The sequence below is a fragment of the Chlamydotis macqueenii genome, chromosome 2, assembly GCF_036417535.1.
Source record: "Chlamydotis macqueenii isolate bChlMac1 chromosome 2, bChlMac1.mat, whole genome shotgun sequence".
NCBI lineage: Eukaryota > Metazoa > Chordata > Aves > Otidiformes > Otididae > Chlamydotis > Chlamydotis macqueenii.
In genome coordinates, this window is record NC_141557.1 from 27,220,635 (window position 1) to 27,234,408 (window position 13,774).

A 13,774-nucleotide genomic window follows, 5' to 3' on the forward strand; every position below is an offset into this window, starting at 1 on the left:
AAAGTCTCATTAACAGCCCATGAATAGATGCATTTTCCTAGAATACAGTTTCTCATTGGGACTATCAACTGGTTCCTGGGCTACCGAGGACAAGGATAGGTATGGACAGCTTCAGAAGTACAGAGCAAGCATAGTAACCTGAAGTGTGCTACAAGAAAACTGAGTGTTTATCATATAATAAAAAAAAAAAGGGATGTAGTTAATTCTGTGACGCTTTCCCTCAATTACTGGCTGACTCAAAGACAGTATCTTATAAAGCAGAATATAGCTTGTTAAACATCAACCATTCTACTTCTATCTATATTCTATGTCCTTTTTGTTCTTTTAAAGTCTAGACCTTGAATCTGAGAGGCCACCACACTGAGCTGGCTTCCTCCATGGAGCAAGACTCACTGCATTTTCCCTTCACTTCCATTAGCATCCTACTTGCGTCAGATCCAACATAAACACTGCTCTCTTGATGGACTCAGCTCAACTTATCTTTCTGATCTTAGAGTCATTTACTTTCTTAGCTATTAAGCTACTCATCTTAATCTTTATTTTCTTTATGTCCTATTGCCTCATGTTACCAATTCATCCAGTGGGATCTCTTCCTCCAGGAACAAAAGGATTTTTCTTAGTATCAGTGTAAAACTTCTTTTATTTTCCTCTTGACATTCTTTGAGAAGTGGTTTTGGATGCATATTAAGAAAAAGTCACATGCATTTCATAAATACTCATATGAAATGACGAAACCACACTTCATTAGAAGAACATCACGATCTTTTGTAAATTATTGTAAAGGCTTGACAGTCACATATGATGGATATGAATAAACTTTGTTGCAGGTGATTTTGGCTCTGTTTGTGAGCCTTTGATGCATGTGAAGGGAGGAGGTGGGTTACAGGCAGAGAGTCATCTGGGATTAGGGGTAGTGCAAGACCTGGCTCACTCTTTAGTTGGTATTAAGTTGGTATCCTCCTAAACTCAAGAGCACACCTTGGTACCTCACTGAACAGCCCCTCAACTACCCCCCCCCCGCGCCGGGGCTGCCGTCCCCCCTTTCCAGAGACCGCCAGTACAGCCCAGCACTCCCCATCTCCTCAGCCCCGCGGGCTCGGGCGTTCCACTGCAGCGTCCCCTGGGCCCCCCTAGGCCGAGCACCCCCCGCGCCCGACGGGGAGCCAGCGGAGGCGGCCATCTTTACCTCCCGCTGCCGCACCTCGGCGCCGGACGGCCCGGGCGGCGGCAGCTTTGTGGGGTGAAACCGGCCGTTGCCCTGAGGGAGAAGCTCGATGAGCACAGCGGCCGCGGGCCAGCCAGGCCGCCAACAGCGGGGCGGCGGGGACGGCTCCTCTCCCCTCGCCCGGCCTGGCCCACCGCAGACCGACAGCGCCCGGGCCACGTGCCGGCAGCGGCAGCCGTCCCCGCCTTCGCCGCCCCGAAGGGCCCGCACCGCCCCCGACGGGCAGCACGCCCCGCACCGCCTCCCCGCCCCTCCCGCGGCCGCCACATCCCACTTCCCTCAGCCCGCCTCCCCCCGCCGGCGGACCCGCCCCACCACGCCGCCCCGCCCTCTCGCCGCGTGACACCGCCCTCTCATTGGTGGAGAACCGAGAGCGACACGGCCGACGGGCAATGGAGTCTGAGCTGGCGCGGCGGTGGCGCCCAATAGGCGTGCGTGCCCGCCGCCCCTGCCCGTCGCGGCCGGGCGTCGGGGCTGTGCGTTGCCATTCGGAGGCAGGGCGGCGTGGAGAGCGGATGGTGCTGGCCGCAGCTCCCGAGCACTGGCGGGGGCAGGAGCTGGAGCTGGCTGCGAGTGCCTCCCCCCCTCCCCATCCCATCCCCTCCGGCTGCCTGCGCCCTCGTCGCGCCCCACCGCCCTGAGCCGGCAGCGCCGTACGATGTGAGCGGCCGCGGGGCTCGGCAGCGCCCCCGGTGCCCACGACGCTGGGGCGGGCAGCGATGGCCACAGCCTGGCGTGGGAGAAGCCGCCGTCGCCGATAGGAAGCGCCGGGGGCAGCTGGGCAGGCGGCGAGGAGACTCCCTCGGGCCGTAAAGCGCTTGTCCCGCCCCCTCCCTCCTTCTTCTCCCTCCCTTCCTCCTCCACCCCTCTTCCCATCCCCACCCCCCCTTCCCACACCCCCGCCGGCGGCCGGTGCATGCGGGGGGCCGAGTCCGGACCCCCCGTAGCCGCTGGAGCGAGTGACCCTCCGGGTCCTGCGCATCCCAGCCATGTCCTCCTCGTCCAGCTCCTCGCAGACTCCCCCGTCCCACCACCAGCCCCCGCCTCAGAGGATGAGGCGCGGCGCCGCCGGGTCCCCCACTGCCGGCGGCGGCGCGGCCGGGGGCCCCGGTAACGGCGGCGGGGGAGGCGCGGCGGGGACCAGCCGCCTTCTCCAGCCCATTCGAGCGACCGTCCCCTACCAGCTCCTGCGGGGCAACCAGCACAGCCCGACCCGGTCCCCCTCCGCCTCGGTGGGCAGCAATACCGGGCCGGGTGGCGGCGGGGGTCGCGGCGGAGGCAGCCCGCCGCCGCCCAGCGCGACGCCACCGTTGGCGGCGGGAGGCGGCGCGGCGGAGCCGGGCAGGGCGAAGGGCAGGCAGCGGCGCTCGCCGGAGAGCGGCGGCGGCAGCAGGAGGAGCAGCTCACCTGAGAGACGGAGCCCCAGCTCCCCGGTGTACAGAGGTAACGCACCGGGACAAAGCCAGCGTCCCGCTTCCCTGCCCCCCTCCTCCCCCCTGGGGGTGCTGGCGGGGCCGGGGCCGCCCTGCCTTCGGGTACCTCCCTCCCTAGCCCCCCCGGTGCGAGGGGGTGTGCCTTGCCCGACCCCCCGGGCAGCGCAGGTGGGAGGCCGGGGGCGCTGCCGGCTCGGCCCGGCGAGAGCAGCCCCGCTGGAGTCTTAAAGAGCGGCTGGGGGTCGAGGGTGAGCCCCAACACACCCCCCACCACCACCCCCGAGGGAGCGGGGCAGGTGCCGTACCCGGCTTTGGCCTGCCCGCACAGCAACCGAGTGGCGGAAAGCACCTCGTCCCGCCGAGGGGGGTGAGCCCTTAAATGTCATCATCCTCCTCCTCCGATCTAGCTTGGGAAAAACAGCCCCCTCCTCCCCCCGCCCCGCCGGCCAGCGCCGGTCTCGGGAGGAAGCCGCTTCCCCGGTGGAGCGGAGATGGGGGCGGCCCCCCTGCACCCCTGCGGGTCACAGCCGAGCCCGACCCAGCCCCTCCGCGGAGGGGAGCGGCTCCCGGGGCACCGCTCCCGCCCTCCCGCAGGGGCTGTGGAAGCGGAAGGGTGCGATGGAGGGACGAGCGTAAAGTCAAAGCCTCTCCCCTGCCCACAGGTGTAATTATTTAGTACGGGTTGTTAATGGCTTAGATTTGTATCTGGGGTGTCACAGCCCAGCTCTGAGTGCGAAGAAACTTGCATTTCTGTAACAGGTTAAAATATGTTACGTTTCCAAGAGCAGACTCCAAAACAAAAAGGAAATTCCCATATTGAGACGCTTAAAAACAAACAACGCAGTCTCCTTGTGATATTTAATACTGAATCCTTGAGACTGTAAAAAAAAAAAAAAACCAACAAAACAACCAAAAAACACCACAAGCAAACATAACGTTGCCAAAATAGGCCTGTAAAGTTCAAAATGTAAAATTGATTCCCAGCAAGTCCAACTTAAATTGCGTCAGGTTGTCTGTTAAATTATTGAATGTGTTAAAGTGGCAGTGGCCATCTTACCTCCCCCTTCCCCCGTCACTTTAGCAGTTGAATGAGTCGGACTAAATGCACTTTTTATGCATAGCTATCAGGTGTCACACCTCGTCTCTTTTTCTGGGAACGTTTTGTGTGGTTCAGTACCCCTCGCTTGTTGTGTCCCTTCCTTAAGTCTTCCTGTGTTTCATTTCTATGGCAAATTGTGGTCTGTGTTGGTTGCCAACGTGTTTTGTAGCAGTGGAATCTGTTACCTTCTCCCCACCCCTCTCCTTTCAGTTTTAATGTGTAGTAAAACCTTACAGTCCATAGTATTTGTAACTTTGGCAAATCCCTGTCATCAGAACGGTCCTAGGACACGGGCAGCGTTTTGCAAATGAGCAAGATGTCACTGCCAGTTACGCATGGCGTTAATTTACCCAATACAGTGCTTATGCAGATGACTAAATTGGCTGAGTTATTATCTGAACAGAGATACTTCATAACTTCTTTCTCAAAAAGATCGTCTGTTTATGCAGAAGCTTTTGCATGGTTGAAAATGGAACTGAGCTTCAGTGGTTTTGCTTCATTCAAGCTTTATTTAAAATTTTAAAGATCAGATTTTTCCCACTGCATGAAATAAGAAACATAGGTTTCTTTTTTTTTTTCCTCCTTCTTTAACCTTTGGAAAATGCTAATGGGAAACTAGACAAAACAAACAAAAATCAGTGCATATGAATAGTGATGGTGCTGGTGATGAATACTGTAAATTATTTAATTATGGGAAGCCTGAGGAAAACATTGTAGTGGTGCAGTGTATAAAGGTCTACACTTAAGGTGTATTGAAGAGGGAGGGACGTGGGCGCTTACCTGCAAGCAAGGAAAAATACTGCAAAGCTGTTAAGTATTTCATTGTTACATAGGGATTTTTTTTGTTGGAGGGGAAACTTTAATTTTAGAAAGTGGTTTCAGTCATCTTCATCTGTGGGCTATTTTAGCCTTAATAAATCAGACTATAAATTAGTACTGAATGACTTTTCCATCATTAAACTTGTTTGAGCTTGCCTCATGGTGAACCACATCGGCAGTGTACATGGCTTAAGTCGATTTAATGAGTCCAACGTATAAAATCATAAATGGTTCGTCAAGAAATGCACCCTGTAATCTGTATGCGCTGCGAGGAATTTGTTCCCCCTCCTCCAGGTCAAGCCAGCTGCTGCTGCAGAAGCTGACATCCTCTAGCAAATCCTGAATGAATGAATGAAAACAACGTGATCGCCCTAATAATGACCACAATTGCACACGTCAACAGCTTTATTTTACTGAAATACAGGCACCATTTTCTAGCAGGCAAGGGTAATAAGATACCCTATTCCTTTGGTCTTGCAAATGAAAAAAGGTTATGAAAAAAAAACAACTCTAGAACCTAGATCTGCTTTTACACAATCTGGAATACAGTTGCATGCCATGGGGCACGATTTTGCCTTTGTTTCCTTGCTTGTTCCCAGCATTTTAATATAAGATGTACAGATACTAAAAACGACGTTTGCGAGTCAGTACGGTGGTGGTAGTGTGTAGGAAATTGATTGCTGAACCGGAGGACTGCTGCAGTAATAATGGAGGACTTGGGGGCGGGAGGGGGGGGGAATGTTTTGAAACATGGACCATCTTGCTGCAGCTTGTTAAACAATGTGCTACTCCAGCTATTTATAGTTGTTATCAGTATGCAAGTCTTGAGAAAGCAACTTGATTAAGTTTTTTATTTGTCAGTTTTTAAAAACCATTTCCCACTGCTGTAAAATGTGAGCTTAGGCTCTAGGTATAATCCTGTTGTTTTTCTCACCAGAGCAGGAGATGTGTTTGTCTTTGGCTCTGCAGTCTGACTTAGATTGTTTCACAAATATGCTCCTCCTGGAGACTGCTTGTGATTCTGATGGATAGATGTTTTTTCTTAAGACACTTGGCCTTTCCCCACCTCCTTTCAGCCGTTTCCAGTATAGATTCCTTGAACTGCCTATCCTACTAAGCCATCTTGTTGTGGATATGTTAGTGATTTACCAGAGATTCTTTTTATAAAGGAGATTTCTGTGAAAACAGTCCAGCTTTGAGCCTCCACAGGTCACAGCAACTACCATTGCAGGCATTGACATCACTACTACATGAATGGAAGCAGCATGCTCTGTTTCTTCTCTCATTATCATCTTTTCTTTCTCTTCTTTCTAGGATGCCATAAATGTTTTTGTTCTTCAGCAAAACCCCACGTGTTTAGAATATTAACAATTTGAAGATATCTTCTTTAAGCAAATTTAGGGATTTGTAGTTCTTGGGAAACAATCGCTGCCAGTATTTGCATTTGGTTAGTATTGATGCTGCATGGATGAGAAATTATGAATGCTATGTACTAATTTCAAGGTGCTAAAAAAGGAAGAAAGAGGGGGAGAAAACTTCTGATATTGTAGGATAAACCTGCACTGTGTGAATCTACTCCTTTCCTTTTTTTTCTTAAACATGTTTATTCCTTATGTAAATATGTTTTTATAGCCTGTATTCATGTTTCAGAGAGTTGGCAATGTTAAAAGTGTCTGGCTGAATGTAACAACACATGGTTTTCTTGGAGGGAATAGATCTGATACATCTCTGATCGCATAAATGTAACCTCAACGGAATGTGAAGTGGCGTGGTTTATGACAAAGGACATTTCAATAATAATGCAAAAAGAATGATTTGAACTGGTCAAACAAAACATATTACTTGCTTCTGAACACTTAAGTTTTACAGAAGATAAGCAAGTTGTTTTCTTTCTTGCTTCACCTGGGTAAAATCAGTAGTTTCTGTTATGTAAAGTAGCTTGTATAAATATAAGAGTAGATTTCCTGTTTAGTTTGTTTTTTTCACATGATGTGTAATGTTTTGTATACAAGCAGAGTGTAAATGACTTCTGTATGATTCAAGCTCAATATTGCTTTCATCAAATGCTTAGATTTGTTTAGTGTTAACTCTGGTGGTACTGTAATATTATGCTTTATATTTTTGAAACTTACATAGTTTATAATATAAACCTTTGCCTCTGAAACTTGGGATGGAAAAAGATTAGTTTTAAGGACATCTGAAAAATATTGTTATCAGTTTAGCTCTTCAGGGTTCCAAATATATTTTACTTCCCAAAATAACTCTTGAAGTGTCTCCAACATTAGTAAGAGAAAGGAATTGAAAAAGATGCAAAACAACTGCATAACCCAGTTCTGAGTAATAAGTGTGTATATCTGTTGTTACGCTGGTAGATAAAAGGCTGGTGGAGTCAGACAGACAATATTGCTGATCTCTAGACTTGTAAGGGATATCAGTGTTTAAAAAACCTAAAATCCAGACTTCAAAAGGCAGAACTATTTTAATATCCTGGATTCAAGCCATCCAATATTTTGGCATCATAAGCATTTATACCAGAGATCAAGAAGATCTCTACTTTATTTCTAACAAATGTAGGTAAGGAAGTAATTTTTGTGACACTTCCTATTTCCTGATGCCTGAATAATAGCAGTATTCCCATAATTGTACGGCCAAAACGGTTTTGCTCCAGCTTTGTCCCTCTTTCTTCCCAAAATAGCTTTCATTGGAATATAATATGGTGAAATGAAAGACACTGGCTAAATCTGAACCAGTTGTCTTGAACTCAAAGGCTTTAGTTACATGTTTTAACATTATAACTTTAAATGAGAGTAGTATATTAGATGTACTTAATAAATACATTTCATATGACAAATTAGTTTAGCTTTTTTCAGGTGTTAACTGCAGGAAGGAAAAATAGAAAGGTGTTTTCTCTATTGAACTTGAGTGATACTGTAGCAAGGCATTAGCTATTAAGAAGGCACCTCCCTGCCCCATGGAAAAAAAGTTATAAAGTATATGTATTCATCTATTTTTAAATCACTACTTGACCTTTAATTCTTATTCTTTGGATGTAAGCAAGCATTAGCGTGTTACATATGGCCAAACTGGAGTTACTTGCCAACATCTATGCATAGTAAAACAGTGGCTAATACTGAAATTTGGTTTCTGAAAGTCATGGTTCCTGTTTTTTATTATTTTCTTTCCCATGGTGGTGGGGTAAATGGAGGTTCTTAAAATACATCTTAAAGTGTGGGGAGTGTAGATCAAGGGAATGCATTGCAGAATCTTAGAAAAAGTGTTTGCCAAGTGTAGACTGACACATAATAAGTTGTTGAGCTTTGCTATATTGCTGAAATTCACAGTAGAAAGCTATTACTTTTAAAATGGGGCTTATGCTATTACTCCAGAGATTGTAATAAAAAAAAAAACCCAAAAGATAACTGATGCAGTAATCCTGAAATTTCAGTTCAACCTGGATTGGAAGCAATAGTAACAATGCAAAACCTATTGGAAATAAAGTATATGCTCCTCAATGTTTCAGTTTAAGTGAATGTTTGAAATAATTTTTTAATGGGGCTCATCAGTTGAGTAATTAGTATTAGTATGAGTATTAGTTGGCAATAGTTTTGTGGGTTTTTTCCACAGTGAAAAGTGAGAGTTCTTATTTAAATCAGTTGGCAATATCTTGAGTAGAGAAAAGTGTTGCCAACACTTGACACCAATGGTTGGTTCTCCATGGGCTTAGCATATGTTCAAGCAAAGTTGTTAATATAGTAGGGTTTAAACATCAACTAGCATTTTTTTGAAAAGTATCTTATACTGATGAAAAAAAGTACCCTGTAGTAGCTGGAAAATTTTACTCAAGACTTGAGATAGTTAACTGTGTTAACGATCATCATCTTGCTTTAATGTTAATATTTAAATGCATTGAGTTCTCTCTTTCAACGCTGCCTCTCTTGTAAACTTGTAGTGCTTAAACAACGGCTTAAGGCATTTTCAGGCAAGTAAAATAATACTTGTTATTTCAAACTCATTACTTAAACCTTCTTACTTAAACCTTATTGTTAGAAGGGATACATCCACAGCAACTTGTCCTGAGATTATCCCCTTTTCCTTTGTGCCACCATTTTTATGGTGTGGGCAATTGCAAAGTGAAGAGAATTGGAGATTAGATTGAAGGAAAATGAGTGTTTATACTTAATAATCTAATTCTTAGATTTTGAGTGTGTATTTACTTCTTCCCGAACGTTAGATTGTTCTTCAGTTAAGCTTTAATTTTTCCTCTCCTCCTGATTTGACTCTGAAGTTCACCACCACTAATTTGTATTATTTGTATTGTATTGTATTTTTGAATCAGGAATTAAATCCTAAAGCTTGAAAATAGCTGATGGATACTGAAAGGGATCACAGTTTGAGACTTCTGCAGCATGGATGCCACACAAAGTATCATGATACAGTGTGTGATATCAATCCTTTTGAATGGTGAGTCAGTCTGTTATTTTTCTGAAGCTAGGATCTCGTCCATGGAAGCACTCACCCGTGGCTGAGATTGAAATACATGCTCTCTTGCGAACCCTTTCCTGCTCTCCCAGCTGTGTGAATATGGATTTAGGACCAGAGCTGTACCCTTACACAATCGCCTTGAACTTTCTGGTGATGACTTTGCTAAGACTGTCTTCTGATGTTAGTAAGACTGAAGAGGACATGTAGCTACTGGAAGTCTATCTTGGGGAGGGAAACGCAGATAGGCCACGTCATGCCATGCTGCTGTTCCTGCTGTATCCTACTAAGCTATTGACTATTGACCTGTTAAAAACAGATTAGCTTTCTGTGATGGGGGGGGGGGGGGGGAACCCCAGAAGGTATGGGTGTCTAGACTCAAGCAGTAACTGTTTTCTGCACAATTTGTACATGGAGATTAGCTTCACAAGTTGGTGTTGAGTCAATGGAAGACAATTTTAATAGAAAGTTTTCATTTTTTTGTAGCAGTAGATCTCTTAATTAGCTTCCCATATTAGGTATTGCTGCTTTGGAGACAATATATACTTCCCAGTATGTAATAAATTGTTACGAGCTTGGCTTCCCGCTGGCTGAAAAAGGAGAAACATAACCCCCATTTTTAAAAGGGGAAACAAGGAAGACCTGGGGAACTACAGGCCAGTCAGTCGCACCTCTGTCTGACAACGTCATGGAGTAGATTCTCCTGGAAACCATGCTAACGCACATGGAAAATAAGGAGGTGATTGGTGACAGACAACATGATTTCACTAAGGGCAAATCATGCCTGACCAATTTGATGGCCTTCTGTGATGGAGGTACAGCACTGGTGGACAAGGGATGACCAACTGACATAATCTACCTGGATTTGTGCAAAGCATTTGACACTATTCTCCATGACATCCTTGTTTCTAAACTGCAGAGACATGGATTTGATGGATGAACCACTTGGTGGATAAGGAATTGGCTGGATGACCACACTCAGAGTTGAGGTCAATGGCTTGATGTACAAGTGGGAACTGGCAACAAGTGGCATTCTTTGGGAGTCATTATTGGGAGTGGTGCTGTTCAACATCTTTGTTGGCGATGTGGACAGTGGAATAGAGTGCAGCCTCAGCAAGTTTGCTGACGACACGAAGCTGTGTGTTGCAGTCAACACGCTGGAGGGAAGGGATGCCATCCAGAGTGACCATGACAGGCTGGAGAGGTGGGCCTGTGCAAACCTCATGAAGTTCAACAAAGCCAAGTGCAGGGTCCCGCATATGGGTCAGGGCAATCCAAAGCATAAATACAGGCTGTGTGGAGAATGGATTGAGAGCAGTCCTGAGGAGAAGGACTTGGGGGTACTGGTGTACAAGAAGCTAAGCATGAGCTGGCAGTGTGCGCTTGCAGCCCAGAAAGCCAACCGCATCCTGGGCTGCTTCAAAAGAAGTGTGGCCAGGTTGAGGGAGGTGATTCTGCCCCTCTACTCTGCTCTCGTGAGACCTCACCTGAAGTACTGTGTCCAGCTCCAGAGCCACCAATATAAGAAGTGTGTGGACCTGTTGGATGGAGCCCAGAGGAGGGTCACAAAGATGTTCAGAGGGCTGGAGCACCTCTTCTGATGAAGAGAGAGAGTAGGGGCTGTTCAGCCTGGAGAGAAGGCTCTGGGGAGACCTCATACCAGCCTTACGGTACCTCAACAGGGCCTACAGGAAAGGCGGAGAGAAACTCTTTAGCAGGGCCTGTTGCAATAGGACAAGGGGCAATGGTTTCAAGATAGGAGGTAGATTCAGACTAGACATAAAGAAAAACAAAATATATTGAGAGTGGTAAAGAAGATGGAGCATCTTCTTTACATTGGAACAGGTTGCGCAGAGAGGTGGTGGATGCCCCATCCCTGGAAACATTGAGGGCCAGGTTGGATGGGGCTCTGAGTAACCTGATCTAGTTGAAGATGTCCCTGCCTCTTGCAGGGAGGTTGGACTGGGTGACCTTTAAAGGTCCCTTCCAACACAAACTATTTTATGATTTTTGAAACTTTAATGCAAGATACTATATTGATTAGACCTTTTTATTTAGTGTTTCGTGTGCCCTAACAGTAAGTGATGACACAGATGTTGATGTTATAAGGATTTAACTTTCATTGCTGCTAGTGCTAAATTGAGTAGTAGCTCTTTGCAATGGATGTTACTCTCTGGATCAAATACAAATGAGTGATTAACAACACAGGTTCTTATATGCCATTTATTTTGCACAACCTGAAACTAGTTTTACCCACACTACATATTTTGTTTCCTCTTTAGGAAGAATGTGTCTCATATTTTGCTCATTAGAGTGGTGACTCAGAACAGTATGATAGTTCCATCATGGTTTTGAATAATCTAAAATCCACTGTAGAATATTTTCTTCTCACTCTGCCTTGAGATAGTCTAAACTGGAATTTTAAGGTATGTGTCCCATTCCTTGAACAGTGCAAGTCAGCTGTTTGAAAAAGGTTAGCTTCATCCTCCTTTCCTACACTCTCACTACCAGTCATTAAGCAAAGAGATAAGTTGTAGACAAACTTTGAATTTCAGGGGTTAACACTCATGTCTGACTGGCTTGACTGGTCATTGCAAGATCACTGGCCACAAACTTGAAGCTCCTTTCTGTAGGTATATGAATTTTAATATTGTTTTAGTAGGTATAAGTCTGTCTTTTGGAAATGTTTTCTGTAACAGTAACCACTCTGTTGTGAACCGTTTAAATGTGTGGCAAAATGGGTGTTGTTATCGTGTGTGCCTTTTAATCTCTGGTGGTTTGGTGTATAGTGCCTGTTCTGGAGTCGTGATAGAAATACTTTGTGAAGGCTGGCTAGCTGAATTACCTGTACATCTACATTTTTTAAAATGACTTAATGGTTAGAAAAAACTAAACATTTTAATATATGTGCAGTACTAAAAAAAAGATCACGTCAGCATTTGGAAAACAAACTGTGATTTGGAAATAATGTTTTCTTATCAGAAAATGAATTCTGGTTATTCAATGCTCAATCACTAGCTAATTCTGTTAATCCTAATCTGCAGAAAGTAGCCCATAAATACAAAGCCCAGTTCTTCAAAGTATGACATGCAGTCAGCCATTGGCTTTTTGGGACCAGATCACCTAAGTGCAGATATATATGCCTGGGTTTGTGAACATACGATATCCGAGGATAACAGTGCAGTTGCTTTCATTAGGTAAAGCGCTGTACCCATGCTGGGTCAGAAAAGTTGATGGATAAGCCTTGGAAATTTTGCACCATCTTCCCAGAACTCAGGCCACTGACACAGCGTGGAGGAGCTGGTGAGTGGCTCTACAAGACCTGTGGGTCTCTGTAGGTATTCAGTGTGGTCTCGCTACCGCTCCTTCTGCACAGCACGACAGAGCCCAGTAGGACTGGAAGATGCTGATGATTATAGCAGGTATCAATGTGGTGCAGTCTGTGCTTTGGAAGGGTTTGGTGACTGCGGTTCTCACACACAAAGTCAGCTTAAATTCAGCGCTGTGTGTCAGCTAATCAGTCTTACTGGAGTCTGGAGCGCTGGAAAGTACATTGCAACATCCCAGTGGCTTTGTGGTGTTGACTCTGTGCAGTTAGGTGTTATACTTCCATATTCAGCATGTCATATATAATTCAAAACCTTTCTGTTATACCTGATATCTTAATTTTCTGTTACTCAAAGTAATGGAGAGTCGACTTGCTCACTAAAAATTAAACCGAGATTTATGCTGAGTATCCCAGAACAGACTTTGAACAGTGTGACTCTAAAAATATCAGCTAACTGCTGAAGAATGCAGAACAAGACTTAGGTTTACACAGTAGTTGGGAAGCTGCCAGGTTAAAGGAGAAGCTGTCTTCACAGAAGTAAATTTTGGTTAAGGTCTTTAAATTTTCATTCTTAACTGGTAGCTGTGTTTGCTTAATTGTGGCAATTGACAGTGGAATACCCTTATGCATCCTTTCTTTCATACTCTGAGTTCTCTGCTATTCCACCTTCACTATACCTGATACTCTGCCCTGAGTAATCCATCTTTGCAGTGTTTTCTTCCCCCACGAAGAAACCATAAAATACATTTTAAATACTTCATGTTCTTTTCAAGAGGAGCACAAAAAAGTCGTAATCTGGTAGAGAAAAATCTCTCATGGGCAAAAATGTAATTAAATGGAAGTTGAAAAGTAATGTGTATTTGAGAAATGTCCGTACAAGGAAATGACTGGAGACACATATTCAATTTAGGAGGTTGTGCACACTGAAGATCCGGATAATACTTGGTCATTACTGTAGAAAGAGAGATTTGTGCTTTCAAACCAAGTTGTGTGTTGAAGAGTGCAGTCCATATATTGTTTAAATTTTTGTTTAAAATTTCTCAAATTTTTCTGAAACTGCTGTATACATCTACCTTAATTTCTTCCAAAAAAGGAACTATTGAGAACCTGTTAAGATTATTTGAGTCTTACAGTTTTATTTAGTTGTATGTGTAACCTTTGATACAAAGTTGGAGAATGCAGAGAGATCTTTTGATTGCAAGAGTTATAGTAGAAACTCAGTTTGGCTGCACTGAAGATAGGAATTACCTAGTCTGGCAACTTTAAAATCTGGGAGAAGCAGAAGAAATGGATCTGTTGACATTGTATATACAATAAATGTTAGATGTTTTCTGCAGTTAGGCCTCTTTTAATCATGCAAATTTACATGCATATACAGCAAACAAAAAAAT

At 45.0% G+C, this 13,774-nt stretch overlaps 1 protein-coding gene across 2 annotated transcripts in view; it reads left to right on the top strand.

The window, feature by feature from the left end:
• Nucleotides 1-1,742: 1,742 nt before the first annotated feature.
• GLCCI1 (glucocorticoid induced 1) overlaps nt 1,743-13,774 on the top strand; it is a 59,794-nt gene continuing 47,762 nt past the window's right edge. For both annotated transcript variants that reach the window (XM_086742390.1, XM_086742391.1), the window contains exon 1: nt 1,743-2,668. In XM_086742390.1, the coding sequence (XP_086598516.1) occupies nt 2,215-2,668 (454 nt within the window). In that variant the 5' untranslated portion in view covers nt 1,743-2,214. The remainder of the gene's footprint in view (nt 2,669-13,774) is intronic.